At 40.9% G+C, this 19,407-nt stretch overlaps 1 protein-coding gene across 1 annotated transcript in view; it reads right to left on the reverse strand.

The window, feature by feature from the left end:
* The window catches only part of LOC144470904 (uncharacterized), a 270,353-nt gene that overhangs the window by 190,260 nt on the left and 60,686 nt on the right, over positions 1-19,407 (reverse strand). The window contains exon 2 of the mRNA XM_078182495.1: positions 2,203-2,393. Within this exon, the coding sequence (XP_078038621.1) occupies positions 2,203-2,393 (191 nt within the window). The remainder of the gene's footprint in view (positions 1-2,202; positions 2,394-19,407) is intronic.

Genomic DNA, 19,407 nt, shown 5'->3' on the forward strand with positions numbered 1-19,407 from the left:
CCTCCCACGGCCGATAAATAACTCCTGGTACGAATAGACGGTTATCGCGGCCCATGGGTGGCCGCGGCGCGAGGCAAGGCGAGGCAAGGCGAGGCGAGGCGAGGCGGTCACCTAAACGTAATCAGAACGGACGGCTGAAGGCTGGATCGGCGGCGAAGTATTATCGGAGTTCGATCTGAAACTCGCGAGAGGGGGGGGGGGGGGGGGGGGGGGGGTGGTGGTTGAGGGACCCCCGCATGATATCTGGGCTGACCTAAAAAATTTAAAAATGTCATAGCTGCGCCGGATATCTTGACTAATTATGAATAAGCAATGCAAATGGGCGCTGCGCCGATGTTACGATTCCGGGTCACGAACGGATTATAAAGTCTTCTTTGTACTGAAATTACAACCTTCGGCCAAATGAGCGAGTTTCTTGTAATAGCCCCCCGCGGACCGGCTTATCTTTTTTAACGCCGGATTTACTGGCTATCGATTCGAGAGCCTTGCTAATCCTGCGGCGGGAGCACTGCCGCGCTTGCCGTTTCAACCCCCTTCGCGTTCTCTTCCCCGGTTATGACGACTGGCAGCTTTCTTCGATTATGATCGCTTGGGAAAAGGAAAATCTGTGTTTATTGGGTGAGCACGTTCCTTTAAATATTTATATATTGCCGAAAGAGGAACAGTTTTGTTAGTTATTATTAGGGTGTCCCATAAGTTTCTTCCTTTTTCTGTTAATGCGAAATCAATACACGATATTTATTATTTATATGTTTCCTTCGATGTTATTAATTGTTACCAGTGTTATCAATTAGTACCAATGTGATCAATTATTACCAATGTTATTAATTATTGTCTAGGTTTTCAATTATTATCAATGCCGTCAATGTAATATTAAAAATATAATAATTTATAAAAAATATAATATTTAATTTATATAAATATAATATTTATTTACTCACTTTTTTATTTATTCATTTACTTGTTGAGGATTTAAAAATGCATCGATGGCAAGATTATTAGCAACATAGAAAATTATTATTATGCTACTATATTATTAAATCCATTATATTATCATATTATTATATTATTTACAAAACATATATTAAGCTCGTCTATATTAACAATCATCTAACTGGATAACAATTACAATATCCGATAATATTTCATAATATAATGAATTGGCTTTCGAGTGGATCGTTGCGAAAACGAGAGCACACTTTTCATTTCGTTATTTAAGAAAATTCCATAAATTTCCCAGCGGCGTAACAATAGTCGGCCGTGGCACAATAGTTTTGTCTGAGACCACGAGCAAGTTTGGCGAATCGCGGAAGAACCGCCGCCATTGTTTTTGAGTCTTATTGTTTCCGCGGAGAGAGAGAGAGAGAGAGAGTAACGACAGCTTCGCGTGCTGCGGCGGATGTTGTCGGATGCTAATGCATCCCGATGTGCAACGTCGTTCGGATACGGGAAACGAGTTTTGAACGAACGACTCTGTCAAAATAGCGTCTTCTTTGAACTTTCTTGCAAAAGTGAAATATAGCGATTACTAGATAATAAGAAGCCGCGGTTTTATAGATCGAGAATGCGTATCAAATGATAAAGCAACGCTTTTCTAGGATATTGAGGATTAATTAAATCAGTATTGTCAACAATGATTCAGTATGATACATAGTGATAATTGTAATTTTGATGTCATCAGTGTTAGAACTCGGATTTGTTAGTAACAATTCGAATGAATATTTATCTATAGTAATATTATATAATCTATAATATTTATAATTCTATCTATCTGTCAATATATAGAATAAATAATAATATATATAATAATAGACAACAGTAGACAATAATATAATAAAATGTAGCTATTATCTATATTATATTATACATATATATAATATAGATAATAATAAATTCTACGTTATAATACCTATAGTATTCAAATACTTTCTCCGAACAACAATAATCAATTCTCCACCACAAATTATTCCATCAATTCAAATAAAATGCGAACCTCTTGATCTCTCATCCATCATCCGAATAAAAAAGTTCACCGAACCACGATCTCTGCATTAAACTCGTTTAAATAGTGCAAACAGTACGGTTACCGATCGCAATTGCTACAATCGACGCAAAATCGTTGACGCAACAGTGTCTTTCCAGGATCTCTATCATCCGCCGCGTACGTGTCGGTAATGACGTAGAAATTAGTGGATAATTTACCTTGAAAGTAGCTTTTCGTTCGCAGATAGCTCACGCTGAGTCTGAGGATACTGAGCCGGTCCAGCTTGCTGAGGATGTTTTGCTCGAACGGAAGCAACGACGCCAGCGTGTCCAATTCTGCGTTCAGCCGTTCCCGATGTCGTTTACTGGGGTTCGACTTCGTCACGCCATCCTTTTGCGGTGGTTTTAAACTGCAACAAAACGAATCGTTGTCGTTCGTTAATTGTTTCGCTAACTTCGCCTACTGCGCGAATATCTAGCGGGGTGTATCGATGGAGATCACAATTCTCTTCGTTTATTCTTAATAGTTTCTATTGTATTCGGTGCTGTTGCATCGCAAATAACGGAAATTAATTTAATCTTTACAATTATAAAAATTAATTTATAGCAATAGTTTTACCGCTGATTTGCTTCATTTCCGTTTATAATATGTATAATATAATAACATATGCTATGTTATATAATATAGTATATTGTAGTACAGTATAGCATAGTGTACTATAATATAATATAATGCAATATGATATAATACAGTACAGTATCATATAATATAATATAGTGCAGTATAATATTACATAATGTGATATAATATAATATAGTACAGTATAATATAATATAATATGCTATGTTATATAATATAGTATATTGTAGTACAGTATATTGCAGTATAGTGTAGTGTAGTATAGCATAGTGTAGTATAATATAATATAGTGCAATATAACATAATACAGTACAGTATAATATAATATAGTGCAGTATAATATTATATAATGTGATATAATATAATATAGTACAGTATAATATAATATAATGTCGACTAATCTGCCACAATTTCAGTACCAAACTATACCTTTTGAAGACAGAAAGAACCCCTTATATGAAAATTTCTTTTCCAGCGATAAATCGACCTCGACGCTTCGGGAAATTCTCTATAATTCCGTGATGGAAATGACATTAAAATTCATTTCTCGAAGATGAAGCAGAGTCGTACGAGTTCTCGAGGCTGGCAGAGTCCGAGCCCCGTTCAACGAGAGTGCCCGAAGAATTTTCTTCGGCCGGCGAAGAGGGGAAGACAGCGAGGCAACAATGTATCACCGTGCCTTAATTAGCCAGAATAATCGAGATAATCGTTCCGGCCTCCCCGCGTTCGACTGGTTTCAGGAATTCCGCTGGCCCGTGGTATCGGCGGCCACCTCCGTGGGCCGAACAACAGGCGGCCTGCGACCGAGCCGATCTTCGATAATTAAAGACGACCGGGGGTTGATTGACACGCGGCGAAACCCTGCGGACCGATTAGCCCACTCAACACAGCCGGGATTCTTTCGGATAAGTATAGTTATTACTAAGTATTTCGCCCATCTGCGCCGGCCTCCCTCCGCCAGCCTCCCTCTCCAGGGTCTGTTCTCTTCTCTCTTTCTCTCTCTCTCTCTCTCCTTCGATATATCTGCTTTCGCTTCCCCGCTACGAAACGTAAAAAACGAGGATCGTCAGATTATGACGACTGGCAATTGACAACTGCGGTACCACATGGAGACCTGATTGGCCGGCATTGGCGTAAACGCCCTGGAGATTCGTAAACAAATTCCTGGAGGAACTGTGAGGCAGTCTCTCGCTTCCGTTGCTGAAAATATCGCCTCGAGTATTTATCTCTGCGGTTACGCAGGTGCGTCGACGAAAGACCGTATTACCCGGAGGAATTTATTTAGAACGATCGAGTCGAGGACCTGTTTTCGCAAGACGTTTTAGAAAAATCCTGGAGAAATTGAAGAATTTCTTCGTGCAAAATCGGAAGAAAATTACTGCCGGTGATCCGTTGCTACGGGTTCATTTCTTCGATTCTAATAACGAGCTTTGTCGTGCCTGTCTCCACGAATAACTCATTTTAGAAAGCGTTCGTAAAGCGATTCTTTCCGGCCGATCTTACCAAGATTTAATTTCATCGCAATAGACGCGTCTGCTTGTCTTCCCCTGCACCACCAGTAAAACTCGAAGAAAGCGAACATTGAGGGGAAAGTCCCGCGGACGGTATCATCGATCGTCTATCCATCGATCGTGCGTTCAGTTTCCCTGCGTCGCGATTGTCTAGTAGACGACCGTGGAAATGCGACGCCATTGGGCTTCGTCAACGTGGACACGGAAAATCGAATCGCTTATAAATGAGACTCGGACCGTTTGTTTAATTGAAACGCTCGCCGTGGGAATGGGACCCCATACCGGACCAGTACGGAACTGCCCGTCAAAGACACCGCGCCGCTCGACCCTGTACTTAGCAGTAATTATTATTGTACGCGTATATACATAGGTACAAGTTTTAACAACCGACCTATCCTTCGAATCCTGCAGGACCAGATGGACGGGTTGCTACGATCCGGGACCAGTTCTTATCTCGAATTACCACGGGGCAATAGCGCTACGTGCCTGAGCGTGCTGTATCTCTACGAAAAGATGGCACGCAGGGATGGGGAGGGACCTATGGACTTATTATGACCCAATTATGACCTTAGCATGGCCCTACTATGGCCCTGATATAGTCCTAGTATAGTCCTAATATAGCCCAACTATGATTCTAGTATAGTCCTAGTATGATCCTAATATGGTTCTACTGTGATCCTAATATGGTTCTACTAAAAACAGTATTGTCCTAGAATAGTCCCAGTTTAGTCCTAGTACAGTCCTAGTATGATCCTAATATGGTCATACTACGATCATAATATGATCCTAGTATAATTCTAGTATTGTTCTAGTAGAATCCTAGTACAGTCCTTGCATAGTCCTACTATAGACCTGGAATGATCCTAATAAGGTCCTAATAATGTCCTACTATGATCCTAGTATTGTTCTAAAATTAAATATTGTATGCTATTTTACTATATCCAGATTGTAAATTACAGATTACATATTTACTATTTTATATATTTCACTGTGTCCAGATTTTTCAGATAGTTCACTGTGTCTAAATATCCATTTATATTTTATTGTATCTAGATTACAAATTTCAAACTACATTCTTACTATAAATATATATGATTGTTACTATATATTTACCATATACATTTATATATTTTATAATATTTTTATATACATTACAATACCTAAATATCTATACTCCACTATATCTAGACACCTGTTTATATTTCGCTACATCTAAAACACAAATGACATACCACATCATTAACTTCGTCCCTATTACTTCCGATCCCGGCACAACAATTACGAATGATAATCGCGCGAGCCGAACGGCTACGAATTAGTCAATTAATGCCCGGCAACGGAGCCGCGTTCGAGGAAACAGCGAAATTCCCGTACAGCCTGGAAATGCCGGGAAAAAGGGAGGCACGGCCGCGGAAAAAAAAAGAAGCAGAGAGAAAGAGAGAGAGGGGGGAGGGGGGGATAGACGCGGAAAAAGAGAGAAAAACAACGCGTGGCCTTAATTAAAATGCTTAGGGGTTAGAAAGCGTGATGAATGAGATTGCCGGGGCCGTGGACGGGACGCGGGCAGCGCGTCTGCGCGGCAGCGCCGAGAAGAACTCTATTAATTATTAGATGACACCGAATCCATTATCCGGGACGAGGAGCGACGGAGGTCCTCGTGGAATAGTCTCTCATTCAGATACCATTAGGACCCCGGTCGGCCTTTTGTTCCCGCTCTTCGCGAGGAGAGAGAGGGAGAGAGAGAGAGAGCGCGCGCGCGACGACCGCGTGCAAAACACAGTTAATTATTGGGACGAGGACGAGAGCTAAGGAGTGCCACGTGGGCCGTGGCCGGCGCGGTTATGGCTCCAGTTTTTAAATCCATGGCCCCGTCGCTCTTCACCATCGACCAACTTCTCGTTTTCGGTGGGTTCCTTCCGGGTCGGACAATGCCGCGATGTAAGAGATTCTATTTCTGTCATCGTTCGCGTGTCGGCTCGAATATTGTCCCGATTGTGAATACGCTCGGTGAAGATTACTGAGATTATTTAGAAAGTGACGCAAACTCTATTTTTTGGAAACGTCGAGATTGCTATTTTAACCCGTTGCATTCGGATATGACCTCTCAGGCGAATTTATGGACGTTTTTACAACAAGTAGGAAAGTTATCTCACCGTCTGACAAGTGCGGATTAAGTAATTTTTATATGTTTTTATATTGACGCGATTGTTTAATTTCAAAAAATAATATATGCTTTACTTTGTCGAATTCATGTCACACTGATTATCTGTATGATTTTAAAAATAATTTTGAGATGTTTGAAAAATATTCGTGTTTAACCCTCCGATGACCGACAACTTTTTCAACGGTCAAAGCCCGACAAGGTCCCCAGGGACCTTCTCTATTAATATGGCGTGAGATACATATAATAGTTTTTATTGTTAACCGTAATAGTGCTATTTCAATCTTTTGTGTTCCTATGTTTGTTCCTATGTTGCAAAATGTGTATGGATATATATTTGGGCAGATAAGAATAAAATAATAACAATATTATATTTAATTTATTGGTGATGCTTCGGTGGCTACTGCGTCTGTAGCGCTAGAAGTATTGCATTTTTTTAAAACAGTGGAATGCTCAACACATACAGGAATTCGGCAAAGAAAGCAGATATAAGCATTCTTGCGTTGCTTATTCGACTCGACAACACTAACGACAAGATGGTCGATTACGACGTAGTGCCAATGGTGGTGCGGTATCTGTATTCGGTGGTGGTACCTGTTCCGATAATAAAGAAAAAGATACAGTCGTTTGTCTGACTGCGAAGTGGTGATCAATTCATCATGGATAATGAATGATGCGAGTGCAGCAATGTCAACGATGTTGTAAAACATGGCTAGTGGCCATCGTTTTGTTGCACGTTTACACGAATATGTACCCAACATTTGGTCCATTGTGTCAACACCGCATTTACTGGCATTGTAGTCGAGAATAGCTTCTGGTTTTTTTTTCGGGTTGATATCCTGAACTCTGGTTGTATAATGCTGAGTTGACAACAACAAAACAGCCTTGTTCTTTTTCGGAACGTAGGAGCACAGTGAAACATCTCCTTGATAGAATCCGAACAGTGTGCTGTATATTTCTCGTGATCTGTGTTTTACAAAAGCAGGTGGCACGCATTTTTTGTTGCTGCCTACGGTGCCAACATAAGCCAACTCTTTTGACTTCAAATACAATGCCAATTCCAAGGTTGAAAAAAAATTATCAGCATAAATGGTACGTCCGCTTTTCTCATACCGCTGCACCAAATTCAAGACAACTCGTTGTCCTTGATTTACTTCACGCTCTTCACCAGGCTGCTTTCCGCCATAAATCATACCCTTCAATGGGTAATATGATTCGGAATCGCAGAGCCACCACACTTTTATACCATATTTTGCAGGAACAATTGTTCGTCAACAGTCATCGATTCATGTGGTATATACGCTTTTTCCAAATTAGCCATCATCATTGTCCATATGTCATCTATAGCAGCCGTCTTACTTTCACGTAGCCATGCTGCGCGGGTATTACTATTATCAAATCGAATAGTTCTGTTGATGGCGTGAAAACGATTTTTACTCATTGCTGCTTTATACAGAGGCAAATGAGCGCATCACCGCCGCGCTGTGCCGATCGTGCACGTGTGTATTCGTTTACAATCACTTATTTTTTCGAAGTGCACCACTTCCTCGACAATCGTCCAAACCATAAAACACGAACAAATTACACGAAAATACCTCCACGACTAAAAGACAAGAAGAAATTACATGGAATTACCCACAAGGTCCCTGCGGACCTTGTCGGGCATCGACGCCATAAATGACTTCAACCCGACGGTAATGATGAAAAATTTCACGAAATCGTATCGATGACGATTGTAATTGCTTCCAGACATCCCATTTATAAAAGTCATGAAAGCTGCGGCTGTTCGGACGAACCGTATTAAAATGCCGCATCGTTGAAAACGTCATAGGTCCCCAGGGACCTTGTCGGTCATCGGAGGGTTAATATTTAAAATATATTTAAGATAATGTAGATACAAAAATATGTTTCTCTTATCCCTCAATTGATTTTCTAAGTTTATATGCTTATTATTACTACTTTGTTTTATTCTTTACGTTGTATTTCGTTAATTTAGTTTATAAGATCTTCTCTTCAGCTTTTACGGATTGAAAGCGAAGAAATCGTGGCATAATGTAACAGTAGGAGGGGCCAAATCAGAAGGGGTGGAGCTAATATGAAACTAGGAGGGGCTAAACCCAAAGAAGGAGGAGAAAACTTTTTAACGGAGACAAGTTAACCCAAAAATCGGAGGTGTTAATACAAATCTGGAAGGCATCAACCTTAAAAGGAGAGTAGCTAACCCAAAATGGGTGGGCCAACACCGAAAAAGGGAGGAACTTGCATAGAAGTGGGATGGACCAACCTGGATGGAGGAGGAGCTAATACAAAATTGGGAGGGGCTCCTCTTTTGAAGCTTTATAAATTTTAATATTATTCCACAATTTTACATTTGCATTAAACGATATTATTATTCGGTTTACTTTATCTCGCCTACTTTATTTACTTAATTTTTATTTTAATTATTTTATGCATTGCGAAATTCATCTAACATCTAACATTTTCAAAAATATTTAATAATATGGAAACTTACAGACTATACTAACAATCTAAAATGTTTGCCTCCATAGTAGTTTTTATCTACGTATATCATACGAGTGGGCTTTGAAGCTCGTAAATAAATGAAGTAAATAAATGAATAAATATTTTTAAGGTTATTAACACGGAAAATCCTCAGGTATCGGTATTTCAAGATAATCGGACTTCGACCGCTTTCGAAATAAATGGCTCAATTATCCTCTTGTTAGGCATTTTTCTTAAAGGGTTAATACTTCCGCAATGATCGAACACGATCGTATGTTGTTACATCTAGCCACAAATTACTTTGTGTGCTATTACGAGACTGATCGACGCGCGCTTCGTTTCTTTTCCGTGGCACTCTTACACGCAGGAGTCATTCCGCCACAGGATACGATAAATTCTCTGAAATTGTCCCCTCGGCTTCTAAACAAAAGTGGACAGTTTGGGAAAGGAAGTCACGATTATTCGAGTCACGGGACACGTTTTTGTAGCCGCCGATTATCAAGAATTATTAAAATAAATCGCGAGACTCGAGCAATCGTAATCTCTTTTAAGGGACAATTTCAGAGAATTTACTGTACTCCCCACACCTCTATTTTTAACACTTTACCCACCGGTCATTCTGCCTTGAACATTAAATCCACTAACATTTTTATATTTTTATAACATTGGCATTAAATGATATTTGTTTTACCTATTATATTCATTTTATTTATCGCGAAAGGTATCCAATATTTAAAGAGTTATAGAATAATATTGGAGCTCAGTGTTAAAATTTAGTTTCCATTACTATTTTATTTATCTTATTTATTATATTCATTGCAAAAGGAATCTGATATTTAAAAAATTATATAATTATATTGATATAACTCACAGTAGCTAAACGGTAAATTTTAGTTTCTATGTCTATTATATTTTTATACAAGTTATATATCTTATTTATTTTACATAAATATTAAATTTTAGGTATATAATAAATTGTTAGGTATTTAAATGAATGATATTTAAAAGAATGTGTAATAATACTGAACCTTGCAATAATACAATCCAACACATTTCCTTCAATAATAGATACCAAATTGCTAGTTACCATAATTAATATACTACCAACCAATAAAGTATTAATTTCTCCAAAACAAGTGTCGTCAAACTCTCTATTCTCGCTCGCAATGGTCGCTACCCTTTAACCATCGCTATTCTCTGACCTTTCACCGCTATCATTCCCATCGCCCACAATCCTCCCATTGTTTCGCTTTCATTACGTTGTTTCACCTCGACAGAAAACGATTGAATAAATTAAAAAGAAATCCGAGCAGCCGATCCATTTCTCAAATTTTGCCGGCAGAAGGAGTTAACAGACCGAAGAAGATCGAACGATTTAGTTCGACCTTAATTCTTTCGCTCCTTGTTTCCGTGCCAGGTTAGATAATGTCTCGACGAACATTCATTAGAGCAGGTGATCGAAGATAGAGCGCCGCGCCGGTTTTCTTTTTTCTTCGCCGAGGGTTCAACAAATCGAGCGTCTGTTCGATTCTCGCTCAAAATCCGTGTTCTCTGAACGAAACCCGACGTTCACCGGATCGCAACGACGCGTCGTTGACGGAACCACCGGTGACAGGTGATTCGATCAAAATTCACACACGATCGTAGCTATTAAACCGAATGATTCGTGGCGATTCGCGGGGGCAGGCATACCGATCGGATGAGCGTGCGCCAATGACAATGTGGTATCCGCGTATCCGTTTCGCGGCCGAACAATGCGCTAAACGCTCGGAAACGTTCGCCGGTATGATTCAAGATAACCGCGGCTTGCCGCCGTCGCAGGGGGGGTCAGTGGAACGCGCGCGGATCGGATGACTCTCCTGTTATCTCGATGACTGTACGACGATGACGTACGGATGAAAAAAAAGAAGAAAAAACGGATAAAGAGGAACGAAAATTATAGATTTCCTAGAACAATGTGGCCGGGCAGCCAATGAACGGGACGCGCGTTTATGTAACCCGACTTTTGTTCTCCCCGCCGTGGGAAGAAAGCTGCGCACGCCGCGAGCCGTGCACTTTGCCCGGCAGAAAAAACTGCATTTCAATGCACGCTGAAAAAAACTGCAAGTTCGCTGGGAATCGTTGGAGAATAAAACCAATGCGACAATGCCATAATTACAACGCAATCTCTCGTCTCCCCCCCATCCCTCCATCCCTCCTCACCTGTTTTCGTTCTCTTGTTATTATTATTATTTCGATGCGATTTTTTTTTCCTCTCCGCGCTCGCAACTCGTTTCCCGCGAGGTTCCGATCGGCCTCGCAGGGTCGTCAAACGATTTCTTCGTCTTAGATCCGCGCGAAGATTCGTTTAATCCGGGAAGCGGCGCTTCTGTCTCGCGAACGCCATTGGTCGCCGAGGGGTTGAACATCGTTGCATCCGCGATCCCCGACGCCCGTTAAACCCGGAATTACAGCGCCGCGTTGCGCCGCGGAGATTATTGAATTTCGTCGACGCCGTTCGAGGCAGTTAGAATAATTATTTTAATCGCGGGCCGCGGCAACAAGTAATCACGGAACGCGGATCGTAATTCTTCGAGTAATTAGCCGCCGCGGCGCGGTACTTTTATTCGTAATCGTCAGCCTGACCGTGCCGCAGATGCCCTTGGATAATGGCCGGCGAAGGTATTTCGACGATTACGCGTCGATCTACTGCTATGGACTATCCCGCTGTCTTTGGTAACCCTTTGACTACGGCAGACTTTGATCCATACCGTGGCAGGATCGATACGGTCTAACCGTACGGCAAGGATTGAGTTACGGTGTGCGCCGAGGACGGCAAATTTTTGGATAAGGATGCAGTTTTATGAAAACATATCTAAGTGATCAAGAAACTAAATTTCATTACATTATAACCCTTTGCACTGTAATAACGAGTTCGCTCGTGACAAAGATTCCAAGGTCTACTAAATGTGAGTATTATTGATTTCTTTTTATTGGGTTGTTCGCAAAGTAATTTCGTTTTTTCTTGTGATAATGGAAGGCAATTTTCGTATAATCAACAAATATTTTATTAACCACTTAGCTGTGTCGATATATTTTGAAGATAAATTTTATTACGCGTTTCATTGATAGTTCTCGAGTGCCAAGGGGGTTAACCCTTTGCACTAATTTAAATTATAAAAATTTAAACTGTAAATCTGAAATAATTTTCCTGCATCATAGAATTTTTATTTTAAGAAATACTTTTATGCATTTTTATGAATTCGAAATTGATTCTTGTTTCACTGCTCAACAATTTTATAAATCTAAACTCTATTGTTATGAAAATTATGTTGAAACGTAATGGAATAATTCCAGTGGTGCTTCATAGTTATCATTCGAGTGCAAAGGGTTAATAATTATCGGAGCTTGGCTCGCAAAGATTGAAAGCTCGGCACGGCGTTCCGCGTGGATAGAGCGGTTTGCAAAATGCCAAGTGGATTTCATCCCCCGTGAACTACCATCGGCGGCAACGAATCGGTAGTAACGAAACAGTAGCGTCACGGCGAATTGTCCTGGTAAAGTCGCCGTAATGTGATACTGCCCTGAAGTGGACAACCCCTTAGAAAATAAGCTGAAGATAGGGGTTGCGTCACGGAACGGTTGTGCCGACGGACAGTCGACAATTGTGATCGAGCCGTCGATCAACTCGTGTCGTCGCAATTGTATTATTGCATATGCCAGATAACCAGGTCGCAATTGTAAATAGCGTAGTGAACGTATAAAATGCCGCGACGTATAACGCGTACGAAGGTAACGGAGTTCGCAGCAATGGTAACGAAACGGTAGTAACAAATCGGCAGAACGAATCGGCAGAACGAATCGACTGGGGATCGCGTCGCGATCGCCCGGCCAGGTGACAACGTGTCAAGTAGTTCGACCCCACCGAATAGTCTCTCTCCATCGGGCGGCTAATATTAGAGCCGGTTGCGTAGATGCGTGTCGGCTCCGCGAACCGTAACACGGTTACGCACTCGAAATGTGCGCGCATACTTCAGCGGCTGTTTAATGGCCGGCCACGTTATCGCGATCGTTACCCCAAGGCTCCCGCGGCAATTTTCCGTCCCCGGCTGGCAACGAAGCCCGCCTTCGATCGCCCGGTTTTCCCTGCTCCGGGGGGGGGACACGCCGATCCCGCCGGAGCAACGCCGTTTTTACGATCGCCAGGTCTAATCGGTGACCGGTCTAAATAAAGACGTTAATAATTAGCGGCCTCCCCCCCTTCCCTCCCCGTCGGACCGATCGGAATTAAATAACACGGCCGAGAGAGCCGGAGTGCCGGAAGTCCTCTCCGCACGCCATCCACGAATCCATCAGCTAGCCGAATTCCAGCCAAGGTTGCTCTCCGCCCGGCTTCCGCGTGCCGGTTTATTCGTCCAGAGGCTGGACGATCGTTCACAGTTCGGCGGGACGATCGAAACCCCTATAGGGTTAGGGAACTTTCGAAGAGAGATTCGACTGGTCTTTAACCCTCTGCACTCGAACGGTGACTCTGAGGCACCACTTAACCTGTTAGCTGCGTACGACGAGTGTACACGCTACAAGCAAATGGCAATTTTACATTTTACAAGAAAAATACTTCTCCTACGGTCTAGGTTAAAATACTTATGATACATATTAATAAATTTCGCACAGTTTAGAATAATTCTAGGATAACTGTCAATAAAATTATACTTATTGCGATCGATGAAACGCATAACAAAATTTATCTGCAAATTAAATTGACGCAGCTAAGAGGTTAAGATAATTATACGATGTTCTAATTACATTTGCACGTCGTCAAATTTGTTCATTTATTTATAAACTGTTGAAAATATGATTAATACAAAGACTCTATTCTATATGCCTAAATTGTACTAAGAAGTCGTATAAAGTGGAAATACTTAGCTCATATAAAAGTATTTTGGACTTAGAATGAAAGTGTTTTCGAGTGTAAAAGGTTAACTATCGAAGTGATTCGAGCAGTGTTATAAAATCAAGAAATTAATGTTTTTTTTTATAGAACATTTGCAAGCTAGATTATTATTTTCGAGGTATAAATATGAAGTATAGTATGAGTTAGGAAGACGGAAAATCCTCGATGTTTTTAATACTTATTTATATTTTGTTAATTTAAAAATGCTATTACAGCCTTCTAACGTCCTTCTAGAGTTAAGAAAATAAAAGAAAATAAAACTTTGCACTCGAGTGGCGACCATGGAGCATTACTAAAAATTGTTATATCGTGTAATAATATATTATAATAGATTATACTTAAACACTATCATAAATGTAATTATTTTACTAATCACAAGGCTCAATTTCATGCATACAAAATGCCAAAAGTCGTAAGAAATAGAAACTACAGTATAGATCAGAAGAAACTACAGTATAGACCAGAAAAAACTACAGTATAGACCAGAAGAAACTACTTTGGACTTCGAATTAAAATAGTTTCGAGTGCAAAGGTTTCAAAACCGGAACGAAACTACAGACAGGTAGCTAAAAATGATCAAAGACACCCAGCCACCCTTTATCAAACCCACCCTCTATATAACCCGCTCTTTATTTAACCCACCCTCCGGAGAAAAAAGTCTCCGAAGGACATTGAAGCTTCCAAGCAACGAAGCCTGGACAGCCGGAGACCATTTCCGAGGATCGCGCGCCATTTTGTTGCAGACACCCGTGTCCCACTGCATCCCCGAGTCCCAGGGAATCCTCCAACCCTGTCTAAGGGGTAGAGGGCTGGATTGAAGCGTCCTCGTATCCGTTTCGTCCCTTCCGATACCCTTTAATGGCCTGGCTGCATGAGGCACGTTTTGCTTTGACGTTCTTCCAGGCGAGAGGAGACGGCGGAGGAAGAGAGAGAGAGAGAGAGAGGGAGAGGGTGGAGAGACGGGTGGGTTGGTTGGTCGTTGTAACGGAACAGGGAGACGCGCAGGCGCCTGGAAGGGTGGGTCCACTATGGATTTTCGAGGGTAGATACGCTCTAGCTGTGGAGTTCCGGGGTGGCAGACAGCATGGGGTAGCAATGGAAGCTTCCACTGCAGAAGGGATGCTAGCCTGCTTCCTGGGTGGGTGATATACACACCTAGCCGGCGAGGGGGTGAGCAATGCCTTGGAATGCCTACCATCGACCTTGAACCGGGGGTTCGTGCCTCGAAGAAACAACTTCACGAGCCTGCCGAGCCCCGAGCCCCGAACCCAACGTCTGCAAAAATGCTTCTGCTCGCTGCTAATGCTGTTGCGTACTCGAATATATCGTGCGCCGAATTTTACGAAGCTGCAAATCTTGTTTCGCTTTCTTGCGGCGATCATTAAAGGTGTTATTTCAAATAAATGTGCACCTTGTTAATATCAAGAAGAAATGGTTACGAAATTTAATAATTGCTGGTTTCGTTGTTATCGGTAGATTGTCGCTTCGATATAGCTTTAAAAAACAATGTATTTTCCTATGCAACTTAGCTTAAAAGGAAGCTGGAAGTGTCTACTTTAAGACGCGGTAGATGAAATTGCAATGGAATGACAAGGTCATTTTGGAAAATTAAAAAGAGTTGACCTCTTACATCTAGGAAAAGATAAGGAAAATGACGTCAATTCAAAGCGAGGATTTAAATGAATATTGTAATATGTTTCGGTGGGGATGTTTCTATAAAAATTAGCTTAAATGAAAGCTGAAAGTGTCTATATTAAGACAGGGTAAATTATATTGCAATAGAATTACGAGATCATTTTCGAAAATTAAAAGAGTTGACCTCTCATATCTAGGAAAAGATAAGGAAAATGACGTCAATTCAAAGCGAGGATTTAAATGAATTTTGCAATACATTTCCGTAGGGGTTTTCTTCTATAAAAATCGTTTTAAAAATTTAAAAGAATCGACCTCTAACATCACAGAGTATACATGATGTAAAAGGAATATATTAAATGGATTTTAAGATACGTCCCCATAGATCTATTTTTATCCAATTTATCTTAAATAAAAGCTGAAAGTGTCTACTTCCGCCAAATATGCTAAATTAAATTATGACGGAATGACGCGATCAATTTAAAAAATTAAAAGTAATCGACCTATGCCATCATAGAGGTTAAGAACATTTAAAAAGAAAATCGAAACTGTTTCAAAATACTGAGCGCTATTAATTTCAACTCTTTCTCATTCCAAAAATATAAAATATCGTTCAAACACGTACAAATAAACCATCTCAATTTAACTTCAAAATATATAATCCTTTATTCTCAATAAATTCCCTAACATAATTAAAACCACATGCACTCCACCGTGAAATACTCCCTCAATCATTTACATCCTTCAGAAAATAAATCTACAACCCTAAAATCCGTGTATCTATAATCTCATAACGCAAACGTTTTAAACAAATTACGTTCCTATCAGCTCGTTAAAATTATTTAGTCGAGAAGCGATCTCCGGCGTAGCTCCAGCCGTCCAACGAAAAGCGATTGATAAAGCCGCGAATGAAAACGCATCGGTAGTGTTGAAGTCGATTACGCGCAGCCGTAGAAAAGTTAACGAACGATCCCTGGTTGGATGTGAATTAATCAAGCTTCCCGCGGCCGGTATCTCGCGGGGCCCGAAAGTGTAATACAATGAGCCAGCAATAATTCATCAGCCGTTGTCGTCGCTCATTCAGAGCCGACGAGCGGCGCGCGCGGCGAGGCGAGGCGCGGCGTTCCCAAGCCGTTTATTAATTGGGGCGGCCCCGGGGCCCGCAACGGCGGCAAAGACACCCGAAGAGCCCGATCCTATCGGGCCAGATCTCGCGGCGCGATAAATCGGTATCGGTCACGTGGCCCAAGGAATTACGACTCGCCACGCCGCGCGGATAATGATTCAGCCGGGTGGTGGCTGTCCGCGATAATTGCGTTTTAATGGAAAAGCTAGAATTTCGTTCCACGCCCGCCGGAAGTGGACCGCTGTCTCTAACGTTCGCGTTTCGCTCGCTCTTTTTTTTTTCTCTTTCCTCAATGTTAATTGCGGGGTCGCCTAGCTGTTCCTAGAAACCCTCAAACTTGACTCTCTGTTCCACCGAGCGCTACCACTGTTACAGTATTTTTAGTTCGATCGATAATTGGTTCGCTTCGAGATTACATCGCGATGACGACAGTGGTTTCAGGCGTTTGTTTAACTTTTTCCCGTGCGCTGTAGGAACTTTGACGTAAAAGTAAATTGTTAAATACTTTGCATCCTAGGAAAGATATAGCAATTTTTCTTATAGCGATTTGGACCTCTAGAACTTTGGTATTAATAATTATTGCTAATGGTGCATCTATCAAGCCGTAATAACGACTGATTTGCATTAATTCACAAATAGACTATAGATCATTATGTAGCATGAAAACTGTTCAAATTAATTTCGTGGAACATAAATATATATAAATATGGATTTCTTGTTCCAATAATCGTGAATAATTGACGATAATATATCACTATCCTTAAATTGTTCTAACGTCGTTACAGTTTCATATTTGATCTATACATTTCTGCCATAAATGCATAAAGATCCGCAATCTACTCGTAAGAATGAAAATATAGTGATTATATAAATTTTGCAAAATTGTACAACTTGCTGCAATATTATTTATCCCATCATTTCCCTCGAAGACGTTAGTATAGTTTGCAATATCTTGAAATTAAAAACCGGATATTTCAACTGTTAATAACCACGTCACAATATTTAGTAATAATAAAATAAAATTAAGAATGTGATAAAATAAAATTAAGAATGTAATAAAATAAAATTAAGAATGTAATCAATAATAGGAATGAAATATAAAATTAAGTAATAACAAAATACTGTTAAGTAATAACAAAATAACGTTAAGTAATAATAAAATAACGTTAAATAAAAAAAAAATCGCGGTGTTGACAACGGCGTCGTGGTCGCAGCGACACGTATTAGCCAGGATTTATTTTCCGCGAGTGTCGCAATCGAAGATCCGCGCGGCCAACAAATGAATTTCGTGGTTATTGTTTCGCGGAGGTCTTTGTTCGATCTCGCAGAGAGAGAAAGAGAGAGAGAGAGAGAGAGAGAGAGATTGCCCGGTGCGATACAGAAATATCGGACGAGCCGGGGCCGTCTCACGCAACAAATTCGCCACGACCGGAAACGAGCGGAAGTGCATTCGCCTGTCAACGTCGAATTTCGTAAATGGCGGCGCGGAGAGCAGTGCGCGCCGATGCCGGCCGGCGTGACTTTCGACATCCTGTTGCGAATAATCGACCATATGTCAGCTCCGGGGAACAGAATTAGCGGTCTCCGAAGAAAGCTTCTCGACAACAAAAATGCAAATGCAGATGGCGGGGCCACCCTCTCTTTCCGCGCGCGAGGGAGCACCTCGGCCGAGTGCAACCTGCTCGCGCGAGAGCCTACGATCGCAAGCTCTGGCCGCGCTCTATTCCCAACAGCCGACGATACCTGAAAGCCCTAGGAGCAACCAACGCGCGCCCGGTATTTATTACCGGTTTAAAAATCTTTTATTAGATTGCTCGCACGCGGGGCTCGCTGAATCGAACGATGATTCGCAGATTGCCGTGGATGCGAGCGAAAGTGAACAATTCCAAGCGGTGGTTTGCAAGCGCGTTGCAGGAATTCAAGGCCGTTCCGCCTAAAAGTGTTTACCAAGCGTCGAATCGGCAGGAAGCGCTCCGTCATTTTACTCGCGTTGCCATTTCTGCTTTGGCAATACGATCCTATGGCGAATCGAGGATCCACTCTCAAATTCAAAATCGAAAATAATATACTGGCTAGACATTGCACTGTTCAGTACATTATCAATGAACACCGGACGTCCTAAAGACGTCCATTTTAGGTCTGGAAGTTTTAAGCTCTGAGATGGACATATTTAACCCTTCCGTTGAGCTAGTCCGCTATGCTGGAGTGACGCCACGGAACGGATTATTTTTAGTCTTATATTACATTGTATTATATTGTATTGTATAATACTGTATTGTATAATATTGAATTATATTGCAATGTATTGTGTTGTATTTTATTTTATTGTAATGTATTTTACTGTATTGCATTCTATTATATTATGTATATTATATTTATATAGTATTATACGCTGATTATAGTCTGCACCCGTAATGAAAGGGTTAATACATCTTGTTTTTTTAATTGGACATTGTTTTAACGACTGAGAGACGTCTTTAGGACACTTGAGATATATCGTCAAGGTGTTTTTTATGTTTTCAAATAAATCAGACAAGTGCGTTTAGATACAACTTTAATATGGACGACGTAAACAGAAGATAAAAATGACGACGTGAATTTTGTTTCTATGGTTGATATAAAAATTGTCTTAAAGACGTCTTATACAACGTCTAGAAGACGTACATAAAACGTCCATAAGATGTCCTTTACACGTCTTAAAGACGACTTGAAAAACTTGTTCTGCAACTTGTTCTGTCGATCTGATTCTTTCTTGATCTGTAACAGAGGACGTTTATAAGACGTTCATAGGACTTTCATAACGTCTTCGTGCTATCTGGATATGCTATCTAGGACATCTTAAAGACATCTGCAAAATGTCTAGGACATTGGAAACCTCTTAAAAGTATTCCGAATACCTCGCACCAGACGTCTTTAAGA

This window comes from Augochlora pura, chromosome 6 (genome assembly GCF_028453695.1).
Source record: "Augochlora pura isolate Apur16 chromosome 6, APUR_v2.2.1, whole genome shotgun sequence".
NCBI classification, from domain to species: domain Eukaryota; kingdom Metazoa; phylum Arthropoda; class Insecta; order Hymenoptera; family Halictidae; genus Augochlora; species Augochlora pura.